The following is a 25,339-nucleotide window of genomic DNA, read 5'->3' as shown; positions in this document are numbered from 1 at the left end:
TAATTCAATTGGCCCCGCTAAATTGCCCCTTAATTGAAAAAAAAAATGAATTGGGGACTCTACAGGAGCAAAGTACTTTTGAAAGCAAGCTGGATGTTGGTATACTTTTATATAGTTTGCTCTAGTGTAGAGATAAGATTCACAGTATTTTGCTGAACTAATTTATACATTTCTGAAGAGCAAGAAATTTAGTCTAGGATTGTTTTTGCTGAGGTGGCAGCATGTTGGTGCAGTGCTGCCTACGGTGTGGAGGAACCGGGTTTGATCCTGGCCCTGGGTCACTGTCTGTTTGCAGTTTGCATACACACCCCGTGTCTGTCCCCCACAACCGGAAGATGCGCAGGTTTGCTGAGTTGCTTTTCTGTTTATTTGTTGAACGCAATGTTAATTTTTTGCTTGCATTAGTGCAAATTATATTTTGAAATTCAAATTGTATTTCAAAATGAAGCTACTCTTGCTCTCAACTAGGAAAATTGCTCCAATTCAACGCATTCTAAAGTTTACTGTTTCTTGCCCCTCTTCCAGACGTTTCCTCGACTGAAAAGGCAGCGCTCTTCCAGAGGAAATTACAACAGTGTTGTGTTGTATTTGACTTCATGGATTCATTAGGAGATCTTAAAATGAAGGAGTACAAGCGTTCTACCCTTAATGAACTGGTGGACTTTGTCGCAGTAGGTCGAGGAATTTTGACAGAACCGAACTACCCTGAAGTCGTTAAAATGGTAAGTGTTTGCCTTACAAGCTCTCTTCTCAAGTCTAACCTTTCTGGCACCTTGTCCTCCCTTTGCTTGTTTCAAAAATGTTTTTATTGAGGATTTATTTTGTAATATACAGAACAAAGGTAAGCGTGGGCATACATTGAAAACTGAAGTAAAATATATATACATCGGTCGTCTTCTGTTATTTACATTGGTTAGCTTTCGTTATTTACAATGGTTACAACCGTTTTCCAGTATGCATTTAGTTTTGGCTGGTTCCCCTGTTTCGATCTTCCCCCTTGCCTCCTAGCCGTCTGGCGGGCCTTCTTCCCCCATCAGCTCTTGTATCCTGTTCCATTTGGGTTGGCGTGATGCCCCCCCCCCCCCCCCCCCACAAACCCGGTCCTGCCTCTACCTTTTGAAGGTGGGTGTCCAATGTCACGAGCCTGAATCTGGTTATTGCAGATGGGACCATTTTTCATATCTCAGCTCTTATATCCTGTTCCTTTTGGGTTGGCCTGATGCTGTGTATTTTGTTGTTTGCTGGACATGGTTGGGCTCCATGCCACTTTACTCCCCACCCTCCCAATTGTTATACTGTGGCTACCCTCTTCCCTTTCTTCGGCTGTTGGCTACAAACAAACAACTGAGTGAGGGCAGCACGGTAGCATAGTGGTTAGCACAATTGCTTCACAGCTCCAGGATCCCAGGTTCGATTCCCGGCTGGGTCACTGTCTGTGTGGAGTCTGCACGTTCTCCCCGTGTGTGCGTGGGTTTCCTCCGGGTGCTCCGGTTTCCTCCCACAGTCCAAAGATGTGCGGGTTAGGTGGATTGGCAATGCTAAATTGCCCTTAGTGTCCAAAATTGCCCTTCGTGTCCAAAATTGCCCTTAGTGTTGGGTGGGGTTACTGGATTCTGGGGATAGGGTGGTGTGGGCTTGGGTAGGGTGCTCTTTCCAAGAGCCGGTACAGACTCGATGGGCCGAATGGCCTCCTTCACTGTAAATTCTATGAAATCTATGAGTGAATGGCCCCCATGTTTTGTGGAAGCGCTCTTCTAACCTCTGGATTAAATTTTTTCCCTGCGCCCGCCTCCCGGCCCCCCCCCTGCGCCCGCCTCCCGGCCCCCCCCCTGCGCCCGCCTCCCGGCCCCCCCCCTGCGCCCGCCTCCCAACCCCCCCTGCGCCCGCCTCCCGGCCCCCCTGCGCCCGCCTCCCGGCCCCCCCCCTGCGCCCGCCTCCCGGCCCCCCCTGCGCCCGCCTCCCGGCCCCGGCCACCCGCCCCTGCGCCCGCCTCCCGGCCCCCTGCGCCCGGCCCCCCGCCCCTGCGCCCGCCTCCCGGCACCCCGCCCCTGCGCCCGCCTCCCGGCACCCCGCCCCTGCGCCCGCCTCCCGGCACCCCCGCCCCTGCGCCCGCCTCCCGGCACCCCGCCCCTGCGCCCGCCTCCCGGCACCCCGCCCCTGCGCCCGCCTCCCGGCACCCCGCCCCTGCGCCCGCCTCCCGGCCCCGCCCTGCGCCCGCCTCCCGGCCCCCCCTGCGCCCGCCTCCCGGCCCCCCCTGCGCCCGCCTCCCGGCCCCCCCTGCGCCCGCCTCCCGGCCCCCCCTGCGCCCGCCTCCCGGCCCCCCCTGCGCCCGCCTCCCGGCCCCCCCTGCGCCCGCCTCCCGGCCCCCCCTGCGCCCGCCTCCCGGCCCCCCCTGCGCCCGCCTCCCGGCCCCCCCTGCGCCCGCCTCCCGGCCCCCCCTGCGCCCGCCTCCCGGCCCCCCCTGCGCCCGCCTCCCGGCCCCCCCTGCGCCCGCCTCCCGGCCCCCCCTGCGCCCGCCTCCCGGCCCCCCCTGCGCCCGCCTCCCGGCCCCCCCCTGCGCCCGCCTCCCGGCCCCCCCTGCGCCCGCCTCCCGGCCCCCCTGCGCCCGCCTCCCGGCCCCCCCTGCGCCCGCCTCCCGGCCCCCCCCTGCGCCCGCCTCCCGGCCCCCCCTGCGCCCGCCTCCCGGCCCCCCCTGCGCCCGCCTCCCGCCCCCCCCCCGCCTCCCGGCACACTGCGCCCACCTCCCGCGCCCCCCCTGCGCCCGCCTCCCGGGTTTCCCGCGCGCCCGCCTCCCGCCCCCCCCCGCGCCCGCATCCCGGGGCTTCCCGCCTCCCGGCCCCCCTGCGCCCGCCTCCCGGCCCCCCCCTGCGCCCGCCTCCCGGCCCCCCCCCTGCGCCCGCCTCCCGGCCCCCCCCTGCGCCCGCCTCCCGGCCCCCCCCTGCGCCCGCCTCCCGGCCCCCCCCTGCGCCCGCCTCCCGGCCCCCCCTGCGCCCGCCTCCCGGCCCCCCCTGCGCCCGCCTCCCGCCCCCCCCCCTGCGCCCGCCTCCTGGCCCCCTGCGCCCGCCTCCCGGGGCCCCGCCCCCTCCCTGCGCCGGCCTCCCTGCGCCCGCCTCCCGGGTTTCCCGCGCGCCCGCCTCCCGCCCCCCCCCTGCGCCCGCCTCCCGGGTTTCCCGCCCCCCTCTGCCCCCCGCCCCCCCCCCCTCTGGCCCCCGCCCCCCCCTCTGGCCCCCGCCCCCCCCCCTCTGGCGCCCCCCCCCCCTGCGCCCGCCTCCCGCCCCCCCCCCCCCCCTGCGCCCGCCTCCCGGCCCCCCCCCTGCGCCCGCCTCCCGGCGCCCCCCCCCCCTGCGCCCGCCTCCCGGCCCCCCCCCCTGCTCCCGCCTCCCGGCCGCCTCCCGCCCCCCCCTGCGCCCTCCTCCCTGCGCCCGCCTTTCCCCCCCCCCCCTGCGCGCCCGCCTCCCGGCTCCCTGCGCTCCCGGCTCCCTGCGCGCCCGCCTCCCGGCTCCCTGCGCGCCCGCCTCCCGGCTCCCTGCGCGCCCGCCTCCCGGCTCCCTGCGCGCCCGCCTCCCGGCTCCCTGCGCGCCCGCCTCCCGGCTCCCTGCGCGCCCGCCTCCCGGCTCCCTGCGCGCCCGCCTCCCGGCTCCCTGCGCGCCCGCCTCCCGGCTCCCTGCGCGCCCGCCTCCCGGCTCCCTGCGCGCCCGCCTCCCGGCTCCCTGCGCGCCCGCCTCCCGGCTCCCTGCGCGCCCGGCTCCCTGCGCGCCCGCCTCCCGGCTCCCTGCGCGCCCGCCTCCCGGCTCCCTGCGCGCCCGCCTCCCGGCTCCCTGCGCGCCCGCCTCCCGGCTCCCTGCGCGCCCCGCCTCCCGGCTCCCTGCGCGCCCGCCTCCCGGCTCCCTGCGCGCCCGCCTCCCGGCTCCCTGCGCGCCCGCCTCCCGGCTCCCTGCGCGCCCGCCTCCCGGCTCCCTGCGCGCCCGCCTCCCGGCTCCCTGCGCGCCCGCCTCCCGGCTCCCTGCGCGCCCGGCCCCCTGCGCCCGGCTCCCTGCGCCCGGCCCCCTGCGCCCGGCCCCCTGCGCCCGGCCCCCTGCGCCCGGCCCCCTGCGCCCGGCCCCCTGCGCCCGGCCCCCTGCGCCCGGCCCCCTGCGCCCGGCCCCCTGCGCCCGGCCCCCTGCGCCCGGCCCCCTGCGCCCGGCCCCCTGCGCCCGGCCCCCTGCGCCCGGCCCCCTGCGCCCGGCCCCCTGCGCCCGGCCCCCTGCGCCCGGCCCCCCTGCGCCCGGCCCCCTGCGCCCGGCCCCCTGCGCCCGGCCCCCTGCGCCCGGCCCCCTGCGCCCGGCCCCCTGCGCCCGGCCCCCTGCGCCCGGCCCCCTGCGCCCGGCCCCCTGCGCCCGGCCCCCTGCGCCCGGCCCCCTGCGCCCGGCCCCCTGCGCCCGGCCCCCTGCGCCCGGCCCCCTGCGCCCGGCCCCCTGCGCCCGGCCCCCTGCGCCCGGCCCCCTGCGCCCGGCCCCCTGCGCCCGGCCCCCTGCGCCCGGCCCCCTGCGCCCGGCCCCCTGCGCCCGGCCCCCTGCGCCCGGCCCCCTGCGCCCGGCCCCCTGCGCCCGGCCCCCTGCGCCCGCCCCCTGCGCCCGGCCCCCTGCGCCCGGCCCCCTGCGCCCGGCCCCCTGCGCCCGGCCCCCTGCGCCCGGCCCCCTGCGCCCGGCCCCCTGCGCCCGGCCCCCTGCGCCCGGCCCCCTGCGCCCGGCCCCCTGCGCCCGGCCCCCTGCGCCCGGCCCCCTGCGCCCGGCCCCCTGCGCCCGGCCCCCTGCGCCCGGCCCCCTGCGCCCCGGCCCCTGCGCCCGGCCCCCTGCGCCCGGCCCCCTGCGCCCGGCCCCCTGCGCCCGGCCCCCTGCGCCCGGCCCCCTGCGCCCGGCCCCCTGCGCCCGGCCCCCTGCGCCCGGCCCCTGCGCCCGGCCCCCTGCGCCCGGCCCCCTGCGCCCGGCCCCCTGCGCCCGGCCCCCTGCGCCCGGCCCCCTGCGCCCGGCCCCCTGCGCCCGGCCCCCTGCGCCCGGCCCCCTGCGCCCGGCCCCCTGCGCCCGGCCCCCTGCGCCCGGCCCCCTGCGCCCGGCCCCCTGCGCGCCCCTGCGCCCGCCCCCTGCGCCCGGCCCCCTGCGCCCGGCCCCCTGCGCCCGGCCCCCTGCGCCCGGCCCCCTGCGCCCGGCCCCCTGCGCCCGGCCCCCTGCGCCCGGCCCCCTGCGCCCGGCCCCTGCGCCTCCCGGCCCCCTGCGCCTCCCTGCCCCCGCCCCTCCCTGCCCCCGCCTCCCCCTGCCCCCGCCTCCCCCTGCCCCCGCCTCCCGCCCCCCCCTGCCCCCGCCTCCCGCCCCCCCTGCCCCCGCCTCCCGCCCCCCCTGCCCCCGCCTCCCGCCCCCCCTGCCCCCGCCTCCGCCCCCCCTGCCCCCGCCTCCCGCCCCCCTCTGCCCCCGCCTCCCGCCCCCCTCTGCCCCCGCCTCCCGCCCCCCTCTGCCCCCGCCTCCCGCCCCCCTCTGCCCCCGCCCCCCGCCCCGCCTCCCGCCCCCCTCTGCCCCCGCCTCCCGCCCCCCCCTCTGCCCCCGCCTCCCGCCCCCCTCTGCCCTCTGCCCCCCTCTGCCCCCGCCCCCCTCTGCCCCGCCCCGCCCTCTGCCCCCGCCCCGCCCTCTGCCCCGCCCCGCCCTCTGCCCCCGCCCCGCCCTCTGCCCCCGCCCCGCCCTCTGCCCCCGCCCCGCCCTCTGCCCCCGCCCCGCCCTCTGCCCCGCCCCGCCCTCCCCTCTGCCCCCGCCCCGCCCTCTGCCCCCGCCCCGCCCTCTGCCCCCGCCCCGCCCTCTGCCCCCGCCCCGCCCTCTGCCCCCGCCCCGCCCTCTGCCCCCGCCCCGCCCTCTGCCCCCGCCCCGCCCTCTGCCCCCGCCCCGCCCTCTGCCCCCGCCCCGCCCTCTGCCCCCGCCCCGCCCTCTGCCCCCGCCCCGCCCTCTGCCCCCGCCCCGCCCTCTGCCCCCGCCCCGCCCTCTGCCCCCGCCCCGCCCTCTGCCCCCGCCCCGCCCTCTGCCCCCGCCCCGCCCTCTGCCCCCGCCCCGCCCTCTGCCCCCGCCCCGCCCTCTGCCCCCGCCCCGCCCTCTGCCCCCGCCCCGCCCTCTGCCCCCGCCCCGCCCTCTGCCCCCGCCCCGCCCTCTGCCCCCGCCCCGCCCTCTGCCCCCGCCCCGCCCTCTGCCCCCGCCCCGCCCTCTGCCCCCGCCCCGCCCTCTGCCCCCGCCCCGCCCTCTGCCCCCGCCCCGCCCTCTGCCCCCGCCCCGCCCTCTGCCCCCGCCCCGCCCTCTGCCCCCGCCCCGCCCTCTGCCCCCGCCCCGCCCTCTGCCCCCGCCCCGCCCTCTGCCCCCGCCCCGCCCTCTGCCCCCGCCCCGCCCTCTGCCCCCGCCCCGCCCTCTGCCCCCGCCCCGCCCTCTGCCCCCGCCCCGCCCTCTGCCCCGCCCCGCCCTCTGCCCCCGCCCCGCCCTCTGCCCCCGCCCCGCCCTCTGCCCCCGCCCCGCCCTCTGCCCCCGCCCCGCCCTCTGCCCCCGCCCCGCCCTCTGCCCCCGCCCCGCCCTCTGCCCCCGCCCCGCCCTCTGCCCCCGCCCCGCCCTCTGCCCCCGCTCTGCCCCCGCCCCCGCCCTCTGCCCCCGCCCTCGCCCCCGCCCCCGCCCTCGCCCCCGCCCCCGCCCTCTGCCCCCGCCCTCTGCCCCCGCCCTCTGCCCCCGCCCTCTGCCCCCGCCCTCTGCCCTCTGCCCCCGCCCCCCCCTCTGCCCCCGCCCCCCCCTCTGCCCCCGCCCCCCCCTCTGCCCCGCCCCCCCCTCTGCCCCCGCCCCCCCCTCTGCCCCCGCCCCCCCCTCTGCCCCCGCCCCCCCCTCTGCCCCCGCCCCCCCCTCTGCCCCCGCCCCCCCCTCTGCCCCCGCCCCCCCCTCTGCCCCCGCCCCCCCCTCTGCCCCCGCCCCCCCCTCTGCCCCCGCCCCCCCCTCTGCCCCCGCCCCCCCCTCTGCCCCCGCCCCCCCTCTGCCCCCGCCCCCCCCTCTGCCCCCGCCCCCCCCTCTGCCCCCGCCCCCCCCTCTGCCCCCGCCCCCCCCTCTGCCCCCGCCCCCCCCTCTGCCCCCGCCCCCCCCTCTGCCCCGCCCCCCCCTCTGCCCCCGCCCCCCCCTCTGCCCCCGCCCCCCCCTCTGCCCCCGCCCCCCCCTCTGCCCCCGCCCCCCCCTCTGCCCCCGCCCCCCCCTCTGCCCCCGCCCCCCCCTCTGCCCCCGCCCCCCCCTCTGCCCCCGCCCCCCCCTCTGCCCCCGCCCCCCCCTCTGCCCCCGCCCCCCCCTCTGGCCCCGCCCCCCCCTCTGGCCCCGCCCCCCCCTCTTGCCCCCGCCCCCCCCTCTTGCCCCCGCCCCCCCCTCTTGCCCCCGCCCCCCCCTCTTGCCCCGCCCCCCCCTCTTGCCCCCGCCCCCCCCTCTGCCCCCGCCCCCCCCTCTGCCCCCGCCCCCCCCTCTGCCCCGCCCCCCCCTCTGCCCCGCCCCCCCTCTGCCCCGCCCCCCCCTCTGCCCCGCCCCCCCCTCTGCCCCGCCCCCCCCTCTGCCCCGCCCCCCCTCTGCCCCGCCCCCCCTCTGCCCCGCCCCCCCTCTGCCCCGCCCCCCCTCTGCCCCGCCCCCCCTCTGCCCCGCCCCCCCTCTGCCCCGCCCCCCCCTCTGCCCCGCCCCCCCTCTGCCCCGCCCTCTGCCCCTCTGCCTCTGCCCCGCCTCTGCCTCTGCCCCGCCCTCTGCCCCTGCCCCCGCCCCTGCCCCCGCCCCTGCCCCTGCCCCGCCCCTGCCCCCGCCCCTGCCCCCGCCCCTGCCCCCGCCCTCTGCCCCCGCCCTCTGCCCCCGCCCTCTGCCCCCTCCCCCCCGTCCTCTGCCCCCTCCCCCCCCGTCCTCTGCCCCCTCCCCCCCGTCCTCTGCCCCCTCCCCCCCGTCCTCTGCCCCCTCCCCCCCGCCCTCTGCCCCCCCGCCCTCTGCCCCCCCGCCCTCGCCCCCCGCCCCCGCCCTCTGCCCCCCGCCCCCGCCCTCTGCGCCCCGCCCTCTGTGCCCCGCCCTCTGCCCCCCGCCCTCTGCGCCCCCGCCCCCGCCCTCTGCCCTCCCGCCTCTGCCCCCCGCCCCCGCCCTCTGCCCCCCCGCCCTCTGCCACCCCGCCCCCGCCCTCTGCCCCCGCCCCCGCCCTCTGCCCCCGCCCCCGCCCTCTGCCCCCGCCTCTGCCCCCGCCTCTGCCCCCGCCCCCGCCCTCTGCCCCCGCCCTCTGCCCCCGCCCTCTGCCCCCGCCCCCGCCCTCTGCCCCCGCCCCCGCCCTCTGCCCCCGCCCCCGCCCTCTGCCCCCGCCCTCTGCCCCCGCCCCCGCCCTCTGCCCCCGCCCTCTGCCCCCGCCCCCGCCCTCTGCCCCCGCCCTCTGCCCCCGCCCCCGCCCTCTGCCCCCGCCCTCTGCCCCCGCCCTCTGCCCCCGCCCCCGCCCTCTGCCCCCGCCCTCTGCCCTCTGCCCCCGCCCTCTGCCCCCGCCCCCGCCCTCTGCCCCCGCCCTCTGCCCCCGCCCCCGCCCTCTGCCCCCGCCCCCGCCCTCTGCCCTCGCCCCGCCCTCTGCCCCCGCCCCCGCCCTCTGCCCTCGCCCCGCCCTCTGCCCCCACCCCGCCCTCTGCCCCCACCCCGCCCTCTGCCCCCGCCCCGCCCTCTGCCCCCGCCCTCTGCCCCCGCCCCCGCCCCGCCCTCTGCCTCCGCCCCGCCCCCGCCCCCCCCTCTGCCCCCGCCCCCCCCTCTGCCCCCGCCCCCCCCTCTGCCCCCGCCCCCCCCTCTGCCCCCGCCCCCCCCTCTGCCCCCGCCCCCCCCTCTGCCCCCGCCCCCCCCTCTGCCCCCGCCCCCCCCTCTGCCCCCGCCCCCCCCTCTGCCCCCGCCCCCCCCTCTGCCCCCGCCCCCCCCTCTGCCCCCGCCCCCCCCTCTGCCCCCGCCCCCCCCTCTGCCCCCGCCCCCCCCTCTGCCCCCGCCCCCCCCTCTGCCCCGCCCCCCCCCTCTGCCCCGCCCCCCCTCTGCCCGCCCCCCCTCTGCCCCGCCCCCCCCTCTGCCCCGCCCCCCCTCTGCCCCGCCCCCCCTCTGCCCCCCCCCTCTGCCCCGCCCCCCCTCTGCCCCGCCCCCCCTCTGCCCCGCCCCCCCCTCTGCCCCGCCCCCCCTCTGCCCCGCCCCCCCTCTGCCCCGCCCCCCCTCTGCCCCGCCCCCCCCTCTGCCCCGCCCCCCCCTCTGCCCCGCCCCCCCCTCTGCCCCGGCCCGCCCCCCCTCTGCCCCGCCCTCTGCCTCTGCCCCGCCCTCTGCCTCTGCCCCGCCCTCTGCCTCTGCCCCGCCCTCTGCCTCTGCCCGCCCTCTGCCCCTGCCCCCGCCCCCTGCCCCCGCCCTCTGTCCCCGCCCTCTGCCTCTGCCCCCGCCCTCTGCCCCCGCCCTCTGCCCCTGCCCTCTGCCCCCGCCCCCGCCCTCTGCCCCCGCCCTCTGCCCCCCCGCCCCCGCCCTCTGCCCCCCCGCCCTCTGCCCCCTCCCCCCCGTCCTCTGCCCCCTCCCCCCCGTCCTCTGCCCCCTCCCCCCCGTCCTCTGCCCCCTCCCCCCCGTCCTCTGCCCCCCCCCCGTCCTCTGCCCCCTCCCCCCCGTCCTCTGCCCCCTCCCCCCCGTCCTCTGCCCCCTCCCCCCGTCCTCTGCCCCCTCCCCCCCGCCCTCTGCCCCCCCGCCCCCGCCCTCTGCCCCCCGCCCCCGCCCTCTGCGCCCCCGCTTCTGCGCCCCGCCCTCTGTGCCCCGCCCTCTGCCCCCCGCCCTCTGCGCCCCCGCCCCCGCCCTCTGCCCTCCCGCCCCCGCCCTCTGCCCCCCCGCCCCCGCCCTCTGCCCCCCCGCCCTCTGCCCCCCGCCCTCTGCCCCCCCGCCCTCTGCCCCCCCGCCCTCTGCCCCCCGCCCCCGCCCTCTGCCCCCCCGCCCTCTGCCCCCCCGCCCCCGCCCTCTGCCCCCCCGCCCCCGCCCTCTGCCCCCCCGCCCCCGCCCTCTGCCCCCCCGCCCCCGCCCTCTGCCCCCCCGCCCCCGCCCTCTGCCCCCCCGCCCCCGCCCTCTGCCCCCCCGCCCCCGCCCTCTGCCCCCCCGCCCCCGCCCTCTGCCCCCTCGCCCCAGCCCCCGCCCTCTGCCCCCTCGCCCCAGCCCCCGCCCTCTGCCCCCTCGCCCCCGCCCTCTGCCCCCCCGCCCCGCCTCTGCCCCCGCTCGCCCCCTCTGCCCCTGCCCCCTCTGCCAACTCCCCGCCTTCGCCCCCTCTGCCCCGCCCCCTCTGCCCCCTCCCCGCCCCCTCTGCCCCCTCCCCGCCCCCTCTGCCCCCTCCCCGCCCCCTCTGCCCCCTCCCCGCCCCCTCTGCCCCCTCCCCGCCCCCTCTGCCCCCTCCCCGCCCCCTCTGCCCCCTCCCCGCCCCCTCTGCCCCCTCCCCGCCCCCTCTGCCCCCTCCCCGCCCCCTCTGCCCCCTCCCCGCCTTCGCCCCCTCTGCCCCCTCCCCGCCTTCGCCCCCTCCCCGCCTTCGCCCCCTCTGCCCCCTCCCCGCCTTCGCCCCCTCTGCCCCCTCCCCGCCTTCGCCCCCTCTGCCCCCTCCCCGCCTTCGCCCCCTCTGCCCCCTCCCCGCCTTCGCCCCCTCTGCCCCCTCCCCGCCTTCGCCCCCCTCTGCCCCCTCCCCACCTTCGCCCCCTCTGCCCCCTCCCCGCCTTCGCCCCCTCTGCCCCTCCCCGCCTTCGCCCCCTCTGCCCCTCCCCGCCTTCGCCCCCTCTGCCCCTCCCCGCCTTCGCCCCCTCTGCCCCCTCCCCGCCTTCGCCCCCTCTGCCCCCTCCCCGCCTTCGCCCCCTCTGCCCCCTCCCCGCCTTTGCCCCCTCTGCCCCCTCCCCGCCTTCGCCCCCTCTGCCCCCTCTGCCCCCTCCCCGCCTTCGCCCCCTCTGCCCCCTCCCCACCTTCGCCCCCTCTGCCCCCTCCCCGCCTTCGCCCCCTCTGCCCCCTCCCCGCCTTCGCCCCCTCTGCCCCCTCCCCGCCTTCGCCCCCTCCCCGCCTTCGCCCCCTCTGCCCCCTCCCCGCCTTCGCCCCCTCTGCCCCCTCCCCGCCTTCGCCCCCTCTGCCCCCTCCCCGCCTTCGCCCCCTCTGCCCCCTCCCCGCCTTCGCCCCCTCTGCCCCCTCCCCGCCTTCGCCCCCTCTGCCCCCTCCCCGCCTTCGCCCCCTCTGCCCCCTCCCCGCCTTCGCCCCCTCTGCCCCCTCCCCGCCTTCGCCCCCTCTGCCCCCTCCCCGCCTTCGCCCCCTCTGCCCCCTCCCCGCCTTCGCCCCCTCTGCCCCCTCCCCGCCTTCGCCCCCTCTGCCCCCTCCCCGCCTTCGCCCCCTCTGCCCCCTCCCCGCCTTCGCCCCCTCTGCCCCCTCCCCGCCTTCGCCCCCTCTGCCCCCTCCCCGCCTTCGCCCCCTCTGCCCCCTCCCCGCCTTCGCCCCCTCTGCCCCCTCCCCGCCTTCGCCCCCTCTGCCCCCTCCCCGCCTTCGCCCCCTCTGCCCCCTCCCCGCCTTCGCCCCCTCTGCCCCCTCCCCGCCTTCGCCCCCTCTGCCCCCTCCCCGCCTTCGCCCCCTCTGCCCCCTCCCCGCCTTCGCCCCCTCTGCCCCCTCCCCGCCTTCGCCCCCTCTGCCCCCTCCCCGCCTTCGCCCCCTCTGCCCCCTCCCCGCCTTCGCCCCCTCTGCCCCCTCCCCGCCTTCGCCCCCTCTGCCCCCTCCCCGCCTTCGCCCCCTCTCCCCGCCTTCGCCCCCTCTCCCCGCCTTCGCCCCCTCTCCCCGCCTTCGCCCCCTCTCCCCGCCTTCGCCCCCTCTCTGCCTCTCTGAACTGGACACTGCTGCGATAATGCCTCCTCCACCCCCTTCAGCACCTCTCTTGCTCTTGCACTTCTGTCGACCCTTTTTTGCCAAAGCCTCCTATACCTGTGCAAGAGTCTGATCCACCCACCCCTTTGACGAGGCCATCATCTGTCGAAGTGTTTGGAAAACGGCCGCTCGAATACCCCACCATCACTTCGGCCAGCTTATCCATTGTTATGGACGCAGCCCCACCTAGCGAGCTTGCTCCTGCCACTGAATTCTCCACCCAGCTCGCTGGTGAACTATCGCTCGCACCTTTCTTCCTGGATTCTTTTTCTGGTATTTCAACATCCTTTGGTTGTAGCAGTGGGCAGCACTGTTGCTTCACAGTTCCAGGGTCGCAGGTTTGATCCCTGCTTGGGTCACTGACTGTGTGGAATCTGCATGTTCTCCCTGTGTCTGCTTGAGTTTCCTCCGGGTGCTCCGGTTTCCTCCCACAAGACCTGAAAGATGTGCTGTTCGGTCATTTGGACATTCTGAATTCTCCCTCTATGTACCTGAACAGACGCCGGAATGTGGCGACTAGGGGCTTTTCACAGTAACTTCATTGCAGTGTTAATGTAAGCCCAACTGTGACAATAAAGATTATTATTATTGCCGCATCTCTTCTAACATTTGATCATATAAAATCTCCCCAAAATCTTTCTGAAAAGATCCGACGAATGGAGTATGATGTGGGGAAATGAGGTCCATTTTGGCAGGAACAATAAAAAAGAAGCACATTATTTAAATGGTGAGAGATTGCAGATTTCTGAACCTTAGCATATGATTCTCAGAAGATTAGTATGCAGGTGCAACAGGTAAATAGGAAAGCTAATAGAATATTGTTTATTGCAAGGAAAATTGAATACAAAAGTACATCTGGAGTACTGTGTACAGAATTGGTCTCCTTATGTAAGGAAGAATGTAAATGTGTTAGAAGCAGTTCCGAGAAGGTTTACTAGACTAATACCTGGAATGGGCAGGTTGTCTTAAGAGGAGAGGTTGGACGGGCTCGTCTTGTATCTGCTGGAGTTTAGAAGGGTACGGCAAATTGATTGAAATATATAAGACCCTGAGGGATCTTGATGGGGTGGAGGTGGAAAGGAGGACCCAGCACTAGGGGTCACTTTAGAAATAAGGGGTCGCCCATTTAAGGCAGATGAGAAATTGTTTCTCAGGGGGGTCATGAGTCTTTGGGACTCTTTCTCAAAAGGCAGTGGAACTGAGTATTGTTAAGGCAGATGTAGGATTACTCTTGATGAGCAAGGGGGGTGGAAAAGGCGGTGGAACTGAGTATTGTTAAGGCAGAGGTAGGATTACTCTTGATGAGCAAGGGCGGTGAAAGTTATCAGGGGTAGGTGGGAGTGTGGAGTTGATGTTCCAATGGCGGCGCAGGCTCGAAGGGCCGAGTGACCGACTCATTGTGCATTTTCTCATCCTGTTATTTTTTTTTTTACCTCTGCTATACTTTTTTCCCCATTTGACCCCCAAGCCAAAAGGACTGCACAATGTCACTCCAAAATCAATTCCACTTGCACAGGTGAATATAGGTGCACAGTTGCAATATTTTAAACTTATTTGTACCTAGTATTTGGGAATAGCTAGTAAGACCAGCATTTATTGCCCATTCCAAGTGGCATTTGAGAAGATGATGATCATTATTGAACCACTGCAATCCATCTGACGATGGTGCTTTCACAATGATGTGGGATTGAGCCCCGTGATAATAAAGGAGTGCATGTCCAAGTCAAGAAGGTGTGTGACGTAAAACTGTTTTTTCCATCCATCTCCTGTCTTTGTTCTTCCAAGTGGGCAGCACGGTAGCATAGTGATTAGCACAATTGCTTCACAGCTCCAGGGTCCCAGATTCGATTCCCGGCTTGGGTCACTGTCTGTGCGGAGTCTGCACGTTCTCCCCGTGTGTGCATGGGTTTCCTCCGTGTGCTCCGGTTTCCACCCACAGTTCAAAGATGTGCAGGTTAGGTGGATTGGCCATGCTAAATTGCCCTTTGTGTCCAAAATTGCCCATAGTATAGGGTGGGGTTACTGGGTTATGGGGATAGGGTGGAGGTGTGCCGTTGGGTAGGGTGCTCTTTCCAAGAGCCAGTGCAGACTCGATGGGCCGAATGGCCTCCTGCACTGTAAATTCTATGAAATAAGTGATTGAGGCCAAGTTGTTTGAGAAATGCTGTTGAAGTCTTGGCACGTTGGTATAGTGCATCCAGTAGGTAGTATCCAAACCGATCTCCCCTTCATCGAGACATCTATTTCTCCTCTTTGCTTATTCCTTTTATACAAAATTGCCTTCAGACTATTTCAATTTCACGGTTTCCTCCTTTTCATATGTTTCTGTTTCTCAAAAAAATAATGTTGAGTGTGAAAACCGTGCTGTTCAGGGCAGGGGAAAGCAATGTATTTGCTTGAACTCATGTATGTCTACCTGGTTATTTTTATCTGTTCAGAAACCTCAGTGCAAGAACTAAAAATCAGTCCAATATATTTCATTTGAGATATTTAATCAAAAAAAACAGTATCTTCAGAAAACATCTAAATATTGGTTTATATTTGGTGTTCATTGAGTTTCCCATGTGTACTTTATTCTTGACAGTTAGATTATGTTGAATTACTTCCATGATTTTCTGTGTCCATCTATTAGTCGTGATTTAGAACACAAATTAATTTCCTCAGTATTTAATACATGGAACTTTGACAGGGAAGCACAAAGATGCTGTTGAAGTAGTTGCACAATGTTTTTTGTCAGTACATAACTCTAATTGAAGTATATCGGATGGGGTTAAAAGGTGAGAATTCAACCTTTAATTTAGTACTCTATTTTGTTATAGGTTTCTTTCAATATATTTAGGACTCTCCCACCTTCGGAGTCTTCAGAGTTTGATCCAGAAGAAGATGAACCATCACTTGAAGCATCCTGGCCTCATTTACAGGTGAACATTGCAAGTTCATATGTAAAATAGCTGGTTAATATGTTTCAATTATCTGAAATTTATACTAAAAAATACAATGTTAATGGTAGTGTTTAGGATTCATAACTCCTAAAATCTAAGTTCATTAGACCTGAAATTTGATTTTTTTTTTAAATTCCTTCCCTAATTGCCCCAGAATAGCTTGTCAGGCAATTTCAGAGGACAGTTAAGAATCACCCATATTCTCAGGACCTGGAGTGACGTGTAGGCTGGACTCGGGGGGGGGGGGGGGGGGGGGGGTGCAAATACTGCCTGATCTGCTGAGTACTTCCCGAATTTTCAGTTTTCATTTTGGATTATGGATTGTCATGTGGTATAAGTACTCACACAGTGCAGTGAGGGAGGGAGTTTCAGGATTTTGACATTGAAGGAATGGTGATATTTCCCTAGTCTGTAAGTGGGGGGGGACTTGCAGGCGTTGGGGTTCCAGTGTACCGTCTGCCCGCCTGCTAGGTGGTAACGGTTGTAGGTTTGGAAGGTGCTGTAAGAGGTGTCTGGAGCATTGCTTTAATACAGATGATGGTCTCTGCTGCCACTGTCCGTTGGTGGTGGAGGCAGTCTATCTTTCAGGTGGTAGGTGAGGTGCTGAGCAAGTGGACTGTTTGTGGTGGATGGTATCCTATTTCACTGTTGCAAATTCTGGGAATCGGGAGATGAGTTACTCACTGTAGCATTCCCACTCTCTGATCCAATTGGAAGATGCGTTGTTCTTCCGTTTGCATTGGACATCACTGGAGCATTTCAGCAGGCCTAGGATGGACATGTAAGCATGAGAGCGTTGGTGCTGTGTTGAAATGGCAATCAACCAGAAAGTTGGATTCATGTTTGGAGATGGAGCGAACATGTTCCACAAAGCGGGGCACCCAGCCCACGTTTAGGTCTCCCCAGTGCAGAATAGACCACATTAGGAGCAGCGAATACAGTAGTTCAAATTGAAGGAAGTGCAAGTGAAATGTTGCTTCACCAGAAAGTAATGTTTGGGTCCGTGGACAGTGAGGAAGGGGAGGTAAAGGGGCAGGTGTTGCATCATCTGTGATTGCAGAGGAAAGTGCCCTGTGAGGAGGATGAATGATTTGGGGCAATGGAGGAGTGGACAGTTTTCCATTCAGGTGCAAATGTTTTTACCTTATTGTAATTTAATTTATCTCTTGCAGCTTGTATATGAATTCTTCATTCGATTTTTGGAAAGTCAAGAATTCCAACCTAGTATTGCCAAAAAATATGTAGATCAAAATTTATATTGCAGGTGCGTATAAGCTTTTTTTTACTAGATATTTGCCTTTCTTTCTAGTAACCAACTGTTCATGTTGCTGAGAAATCAAACAGTACAACAATATACTCTGGCAATATATTTATAAATTTGAGTATAGCTGATGGGCGGGATTCTCCGACCCCCCGTCTGGTTGGAGAATCCCCGTGGGGCGGCGTGAATCCAGTCCTGCTGCTCCGACGCTGGCTGCCGTATTCTCTGGCGCCGGTTTTCGGACGGGGATCACGCCACGCCGGTCGGGGGCTGTTGGCAGCGCCCCCCCCCCCCTCCCCGGGCAATTCTCTGGGCTGCGATGGGCCAAGTGGCCGCCCGTTTTTGGCCAGTCCGCCGGCGTGGATTGGACATGGTCCCATCCGGCGGGACCTGGCACGTAAGTTGGCTGGTGCGATCCTCGGGGGAGTGCGGGGGATCCGACCCCAGGGGGGGGGGGGGGGGCACGGTGGCCTGGCCCGCGATCGGGGCCCAACAATCTGCAGGCGGGCCTGTAGGCCATGGCCAGCGCGTAGAAGACACCCCCCTGCGCATGCACCAGAATACGCCGGCTGGTCTGCACATGTGCGGAACCACGTCGGCGGTTCTGCGCATGCGCTAACTCACGCAGTCCCTTCGCCGCTGGCTGGTGCGGCGCCGGCCCAACCCCTGGAAGTGCAGAGAATTCCGCAACTTCCGGTCAGCCCGACGCTGGAGTGGTTTGCGCCGTTTTTTACTTTGCAGTCGGGCCATCGTGCCGATTTGGGAGAATCCCGCCTCCTATGTTCAATATCCTTTAAAACATAAATTTTTGTAAACATTCGTTGTTGTGCTATTGATTTCTCTTTAAGGTTGCATTAGCTGCTTCAAGTACATAAGCTGGAATAGGTTCTGACTGGTCTATAAGGCGAATATTGACAAAATTTTGGTTCATCTGTTTGGCATTAAGTTCGGTATTTGCCTTCCTTAAATTTATCCAAGTTTAATTTTTCTTTTTTAAACGCATTTGATTCAAACTTGTATCAAAGTTGGTTACAGCAAATAAACACCCCGGGAAACATTGTTCCCAACAATCAGCTATACAGTTTGTACAGATTTTTCTCCTTTTTCACCCCAGTCCCCCCCACCCCCCCCCCCCCCCCCCCCCCACCCCCCGACGAACAGCTCCTCAAACACGGTCACAAACATCCCCCACCTTTTCTTAAAGCTCCCCTGCTGAGCCCCTTAACTCGTACTTTATCTTCTCTAACCGCAGGGAGTCACACAGGTCACCCAACCATGCTGCTACCCCTGGTGGCGATGCCGGCCGCCACTCCAGCAAAATCCGTCGCCGTGCAATCAGAGGCGTAGGCCAAGACATCGGCCTTCCTCCTCTCCATGAGCTCCAGCTTCTCTGAAACCCCAAATATCGTCCGAGTCCACTCCCTCCTCCACTATCCTGGCTAAGACCGCGAACACTCCTGCCCAGAATCTTCCCAATTTTTCACAACCCCAAAACATGTGTGCATGATTCGCTGGCCCCTGCCCACACCTCTCACACTCATCTGCTACCCCCTGAAAGAACCCACTCATTCTCGCCCAAGTCATATGCACCCTGTGCACCACCTTAAACTGTATCAGGCTCATTTTTGCACCAGAGGAGGTCCCGTTTACCCTTCGCAGTGCCTCACTCCATACTCCCCAATTGATCTCCATTCCCAACTCTGCTTCCCATTTCTCTTTGATCTTCACCACCCGCACCGCCTCCCTGCTCCCCCAGCTACTTGTATATATCCCCAATTCTTCCCTCCTTTCCACATCCGGAAGCAGCAGTCGCTCAAGCAGGGTGTATCCCGGCAATCTAGGGAAGCCCTTCCAGACCTTTCGTGCAAAGTCCCTAACCTGTAGATACCTGAACTCACTACCCCTCGGCAGCTCTACCCTCTCCCTTAGCTCCTCCAGACTGGCAAACCCTTCCTCCAAATACAAATCCCTCACCTTGACCAGCCCCACTTCCCTCCACCTCGTGTATACACTATCCATCCCCCCGGCTCAAACCCATGATACTCGCAGAGCGGTGTTAGCACCGACATCCCTTCCACCCTAAAATGCCTCCTCAGCTGATTCCATATCTTCACCGTGGACTGCACCACTGGGCACCCTGAATACCTACTCTGAGCCATTGGCAATGCTGCCGTCACCATAGCCCTCAAACTAGACCCCTTACAAGATTCCTCCTCCATCCTAACCCACTCTACCCCTTCTCCTTCCCACCACCGCCGCACCTTGTCCACATTCGCCACCCAATAATAATGAAGCAAGTTAGGCAATGCCAACCCCCCCCCCCCAGCTGCCTCTGCCTCTGCCTCTGTAGCAGGGCCCTTCCCACCCTCGGCACCTTCCCCGCCCATACAAAGTCAGAGATGATTGTGTCCACTTTCCAAGAAAAGGCCTTTGGTATAATGATCGGGAGAGCCTGAAAGATAAACAAGAACCTCGACAGAATATTAATTTTCACCACTTGGACCCTCCCCACCAATGTTAAGTGCAGTGTCACGTTTAATTTTTCTAAGTGCTCACAAAGATTTTTATCTGCTATTAATATTTTTGGTCTGAACACAATTTAAGATAAGTTTGAAGATTCAAGAAACGCAGCAATATACCCTGATTCAGTACATTGGATTCTTCATACGCATCTATGTTTAAAATTGTCAGGTGTGACTGTCATTTTGGGCAGGTTTCCCTGGGTGATTCCTGCTGGGTGTTTGGGCGCGATCCAAACTGCTGTTCACCCATGCCTAGTCTTTTTTTTGGAGCTTGAGGAGATTCTCACTCGATCATCCTACACTTGGAATTTTTTCTTGGTTGGGGAACTAAAGACTCTGGCAAGACCGGCTCCTCCGAGATAGGGTGCCCAGATCTCATAAGTTGAGGGTCTCCGATTACCCAGGGGCTCCAATGGTGTCCGGGCTCCCCAGCTTGGCCTTCACGTCTAGTTTTGGATTTTGGAAGCCAGCACTATTTGACGCTGGCCTCCGGCTGTGTCAGTGGGGCTGGTGAATCCCAGGAGCCAGGAGATTCCAGCCTCGAACGGACTGCACATATTTATATGAATTTTATGTAATTTAAATGTGCTGATCTGGATTACGCCCAGCGAGGGTGTGATACAGATTGCATCTGGCACAACAGGTCGGGGAAATCGTGATCACTCGGCGCTTGCCGCCAGCCCCGTTTTTGGGCTCTCGCTATTCACCTTGAATAGCAGGATGGGTGTCCTCCAATCCTGGATTGTTACGCCCATCTTTTGATAAAATTGCGCACACATTATTCTCAGAAGAAAGTGTTCTCAAAATACATTTGGATCTTCTAATTCAAAACGGGGATGAATAATACTATTCTTTATAATTGTCACAAGTAGGCTTTCATTAAAACTGCAATGAAGTTACTGTGAAAAGCCCCTAGTCGCCACATTCCGCCGCCTGTTCAGGCACACACAGGGAGAATTCAGAATGTCCAATTCACCTAACAAGCATGTCTTTTGGGACTTGAGGGAGGAAACCCGGAGGAAACTCACGCAGACACGGAGAACATGCAGGCTCCGCACAGACAGTGACCCAAGCCAGGAATCGAACCGGGTCCCTGGCGTGCAGTCAGTTGAATGAAAATTCGATTTCTGAATAATCATAAGAATTATAAAATGGTTCTTGGGATCTGAACATGTTAGCATGTTATTACAAAGCATTTAGTGTTGAGCTTCTGTGATATAAAGCTGAAGGGATGGTGAGTGCAAGAGAAAATATACTAACTCCATTGTGTTTGTGATCTAGGCAAGAGCTTTACAGCAAAGTTGAAGTGATTTTTTTTTTTTTCCTGATTGGTTATTTTCAGCTTTTAGAGTTGTTCAACAGTGAGGACCCCCGAGAACGAGACTACCTGAAAACTGTATTGCACAGAATTTATGGAAAGTTTCTTGGACTTCGAGCATTTATCCGGAAGCAAATTAACAATATTTTTCTACAGTAAGTGTGCGATGATTGCCTATTCTGGCAACGGTTCCTTTGAATATATATTTTTTTAAATTTAGAATACCCAATTATTATTTTTTTCGAATTAAGGGACAATTTAACGTGGCCAATCCACCTAACCAGCACATCTTTTGGGTTGTGGGGGTGAAACCCACGCAGATATGGGGAGAGGTTCCTTTGAATATTATTAAGTATTCTGCTCAAGTGTATTTTTTTTTAGTACCCAGTGAAGGAAGTTAAGGAGAGAAGTATTAGACTGTTGCCTAATGCTCAACACTAATTTAAAATCTCGATGACTGCCTTTACTCTCACCAAAATTACCTGCCTTGTGCATTGCTCGTAGTGCTTTCCATGAGGAAAATTGCAACAGGATATGGTTACAAAAGTTTTCACTAACTTACTGGACAAGTAATACTGTAAGGGAATCGGGACTGATTAAGATTATCCTTTGTTTTAGCTGAGTGATTCCTTGTGTCAGGGAGACTAAATGGGTGGGGTTCGGGGATCTGTCTGGATTTGCATAGCAGCACTTACCAATAATTTATTCATATTAAATTTCTAAAAATTGTTACTTCAGTCTAATTCTGATGCAAACTCTTAAGTGCTTTTTAAAAAAATTCTTAAGTGTCATTGAGGTTTTGAAGTATTGAATTTTCAAAAATCTTTAAAATGCATACTTGGCTTTTTTAGAATCGGTTAAAATTTCGGAATTTTAGCATGTTCTTATGAAATTGTTTTATGTAGCATTGTCAATATTTCCTTGAACAACTGCTTTCCCAGGATTTATTTTTTGACAATTTTATTTTGCTTGTTTTCCATTTGATTGATATTGCAAAGTTGAAAAGGCCTTGAGCCGTTTAGCAGTTTGTCGACTACACATGGGTTTGCTCACGTAGGTGTACTCCTTTGATAGGACTGTTAAATTGACAATGGTTCAAGGCTATCAGGATTATTATCCTTCTGAGAGAAGGCAGAGAACTATGCTATCAATGCTGCAACGAGGGAGTTTTTAAAATAAATTTAGAGTACCCAATTAATTTTTTCCAATTAAGGGGCAATTTAGCGTGGCCAATCCACCTAGCCTGCACATCTTTGGGTTGTGGGGGTGAAACCCACACAAACACTGGGAGAATGTGCAGACTCCACATGGACAGTGACCCAGAGCCGGGATCGAACCTGGGACCTCGGCACCGTGAGGCAGCAGGGCTAACCCACTGCACCACCGTGCTGCCCTAACTAGGGAGTTTTAACCAGGGAGTTACAAATTTATCCTGACACTCTATCTCCACCTTTCCTTCACCCTAATCACCCATAACCACTATCTTTTAGGAACCCCACTTCCTTCCTGAATCTCTCCACCATATAATTGCTGACTGCGGTCCTCTAACTCTCATCTACATGGTCCTTGGCCCTCCATTCATTATCATTTCACTACAGCTACTGATGTACTCCACGTTTGGAGCAGCACGGTAGCACAAGTGGATAGCACTGTGGCTTCACAGCGCCAGGGTCCCAGGTTCGATTCCCTGCTGGGTCACTGTCTGTGTGGAGTTTGCAGGTTCTCCCCGTGTCTGCGTGGGTTTCCTCCGGGTGCTCCGGTTTCCTCCCCACAGTCCAGAGACATGCAGGTTAGGTGGATTGGCCATGATAAATTGCCCTTAGTGACCAAAAAGGTTAGGAGAGGTTATTGTGTTACGGGGTTAAGAGTGGAAGCGAGGGCTTAAGTGGGTCGGTGCAGACTGGATGGGCCGAATGGCCTCCTTCTGCACTGTATGTTCTATGTATTTCCCCATGCTATTGGCCAATGTTCCCATTAAAATATTGGTGTGCAGGGCCTTTTTATTTTTTGCAGTGTCAATAAATTGCAATTTGCGCACAAATAGGAACAACAGGAGTAGACCATATGGCTCTTAGAACTTTCTCTACCATTCAGTACGATTATGACTGATCTTCGGATTCAATTCCACTTGCCTGCTCGCTTCCCAATATCCCTTAATTCCTTGAGATACCAAAAATCTCTGTCTCAGCCTTGAATATATTCACCAGTGGAACATCCACAAACCTCCGGAGTTAGAGAATTCCAAAGAATCACAACCCTCCAAGAAAAGAAATTCCTCCTCATCTCAGTCCTAAATGATGAGCCTCTTACCCTGAGTCTGGCCTGTGCTCCAGATTCCGTAGCCGGGGAAACCACCTCTGTGTCTACTGACAAGTCCATTCGGAATCTTGTATGTTTCCATGAGACCATCTTTCATTCTTCGAAACCCCAGAGGATATAATAATCTTTATTAGTGTCACAAGTAGGCTTACATTAACGCTGTAATGAAGTTACTGTGAAAATCCCCTCGTCACCACATTCCGGCGCTTGTTTGGGTATACTGAGGGAGAATTCAGAATGTCCAATTCACCGAACAGCACGTCTTTGTGAGAGTAAACCGGAACACCCGGAGGAAACCCACGCAGACACGGGGAGAACGCGCAGACTCCGCACAGACAGTGACCCAAATGGGAATCAAACCCGGGTCCCTGGTGCTGTGAAGCAACAGTGCTAACCACTGTGCTGCTGGGTCACCCGTTAGCCCAAGGGCTGTAAAATTTCAGCCTACAAGTTTGACTCCTTTAAAAAAAAAAAATTTTTTTAAAATTCTGCTTATTTAATCTTATGACCAAAGTGAATAACCTCCTACGTCTCCACGTGACACTCCATCTGCCACCTTGTTGCCCACTCAACCTACCTATATCTCTTTGCAACCTCTAACCTTCTCACAGCTTACATCTAGCTTTGTATTGTTGTCAAATGTAAACGCATTGCACTCAGTCTCTTTGAATTAAGAGCAGAAGTAGGCCATTCGGCCTCTTGACCTTGCTTCACCATTCAAGAAGATCATGGCTGATCTGATTGTGAACACAACTCCACATTCCGCCTACCCCATAACCTTTGAATCCCTTGTTAGTCAAAAATGCTGTTACTCCTGCCTTAAAAATATTGATTGACCCTGCCTCCGCTGGCTGCTGTCTGGGGAAGAAAGCTCCAAAGATTCATGCGCTCTGAGAGGATAAAAAGTTGTTATATCTGTCATAAATGGGAGACTCGTAATTTTTCATTTCCCTCTCTGCAAACATGAGTTTCTCCCACACAGGGAGTGCACTCCCTTTCAACATCCACCCTGCCAAGTCCCCTCAGGATCTTGTATATTTCAATAAGGTAACCTCTGAATCTTCTGAACTCCCAAGCATTCAAATCCAGCCTGTCAAACCTTTCCTTGTAAAATAACCCTCCCTCTTTCCCAATTCCAGGTATCAGTTGAGTGAGCCTTAGCTGATCTGCTAATATATTTATATCCTTTTTTATGTAAGCCTACCAAGATCCTAGATGTGGCCTCACCAACTCCCTGTATAACTATAGCAAAGTCATAGTGATTATAAATAGCTGAGGCCCTAGAACTGATACTTGGGCATTCCATGGGTCATATCCTGCAAACTTGAAAATGCCTCCTTTATCCCCATACTTTGCTTCCTGTCTAATAACCAATCCTCTATTTATAGTATTACCTACCCTTATCTTGCATATTAACCTTTTAAATAGAATCTTATCAGTGCCTTTTGGAAATCCAAGTATACTACCTCTACTAGTTACCCTTTCTCTACCCTGCCAGTTAAATCCTCCAGAAACTAAATTTATCAAGCACTATTTTCCTTTTGTAAAAACATGTTGACTTTATCTGATCATCTAATGATGTGCTAAGTACATTGTCAAGACTTCCTCAATGATAGATTCCAGCATTTCCCCAATGACTGATGTCAGGCTAATTGGCCTGTAGTTTCCTGTTTTCTCTTTTTTGATTGACCAGGAAGTCATGGGATATGGGGGTTTGATAGGAAAGTGGAGTTGAAGCCACAATCCGATCTGCCATGATCTTATTGAATTGCGGCGCAGGCTCAAGGGGGTTGCATGGCTTACTCCTGCTCCTACTTCTCATGTTCTTATGTTATGTTCTTTCCCACCTTTCTTGAATCTTGAACATTTGCTAACTTCCAATATGATTAGAAACGTTCTAGAATCTGGGGAATTTGGAAAATCATAATCTGAGGAGGTAGCAGCAATAAGAATAATAATAACCTTTTATTGTCACAAGTATGAAGTTACTGTGAAAAGCCCCTAGTCTCCACATTCCAGCGCCTGTTTGGGTAAGCTGGTACGGGAATTGAACCCGTGCTGCTGGCCTTGTTCTGCATCACAAACCAAGAAGGAGCTTTATTTTTACTCTATCCTCAAAGGCCAGTGAGCCAAGTAAAAAATATGATGTGCTGTTAATGAATTACATTTGTGATTCAGCAATTTATTGATTGTTAACATTCTGCAGGTAACATTTCAGTTTGAATTCACTATTTAAGAATATAAAAATGGTGCCTTTAAATTGTTTTGATAATATTTGCAAAGTTTGTTCTGTGTTGATATTTCCTCATTTTTCCTAATAAAAGTGCATGTGCTGTTTGTTGTTTAAGCACACATCGTTAACTTCATTTATCTTTGCAGATTTGTTTATGAAACAGAGCATTTTAATGGTGTAGCAGAGCTTCTGGAAATATTAGGAAGGTAAGCAGCCACATTTCAACATTTCTCATTTCCCCACTCGTGTCTTGAAGTTGTTGAATCAACCAGGTTTACAATTTAGTTGCATTTTGATGCCCGCCCCAAGTGACTTCTTTAAGTTCAACTCTAGCAGTATTAGTTAATTAGTTGGTTGCGGGGCATCTTGGCCAAAGCCTTGCAAACAGCTACACAAATTCATTTTTAAGCAGTAATCAGAGGTAACCTTTCTAGTCTCGGTGCACTGAGGTACATTTTTATCCAAGATTTGTTTAAAAAATATATATATTTAGAGTACCTAATTATTTTATTCCAATTAAGGGGAAATTTAGCGTGGCCCATCCACCTACCCTGCACATCTTTGGGTTGTGGGGGTGAGACCCAGGCAGGCACAGGGAGAATGTGCAAACTCCACATAGACAGTGACCCGGGGGCGGGATCGAACCCAGGTCCTATGTGCCGTAGGCAGCAGTGGTAACCACTGTGCCACCCCATCCAAGATTTGTGTAACGTGTGTATCCTTCGCATTCCTTTTTTTTTTAAAATTTAAGCGTACCCAATTATTTTTTTTCCCCCAATTAAGGGGCAATTTAGCATGGCCAATCCACCTATCCTGCACACCTTTTTGGGTTTTGGGG

The 25,339-nt window shown here is 61.8% G+C and overlaps 1 protein-coding gene across 1 annotated transcript in view; it reads left to right on the top strand.

Moving 5' to 3' along the window:
• Positions 1 to 504: 504 nt before the first annotated feature.
• Positions 505 to 25,339, top strand: part of LOC140403900 (serine/threonine-protein phosphatase 2A 56 kDa regulatory subunit epsilon isoform) — a 50,131-nt gene continuing 25,296 nt past the window's right edge. Inside the window, exons 1-5 of the mRNA XM_072492124.1 lie at positions 505 to 722; positions 14,726 to 14,827; positions 16,021 to 16,103; positions 19,964 to 20,104; positions 24,648 to 24,707. Of these exons, the coding sequence (XP_072348225.1) occupies positions 597 to 722; positions 14,726 to 14,827; positions 16,021 to 16,103; positions 19,964 to 20,104; positions 24,648 to 24,707 (512 nt within the window). The 5' untranslated portion in view covers positions 505 to 596. The remainder of the gene's footprint in view (positions 723 to 14,725; positions 14,828 to 16,020; positions 16,104 to 19,963; positions 20,105 to 24,647; positions 24,708 to 25,339) is intronic.

The sequence above is a fragment of the Scyliorhinus torazame genome, chromosome 2 (genome assembly GCF_047496885.1).
Source record: "Scyliorhinus torazame isolate Kashiwa2021f chromosome 2, sScyTor2.1, whole genome shotgun sequence".
Taxonomy (NCBI): domain Eukaryota; kingdom Metazoa; phylum Chordata; class Chondrichthyes; order Carcharhiniformes; family Scyliorhinidae; genus Scyliorhinus; species Scyliorhinus torazame.
The sequence above is the reverse complement of the archived record's forward strand: the minus strand, read 5'-3'. Positions and strand labels throughout refer to the sequence as shown.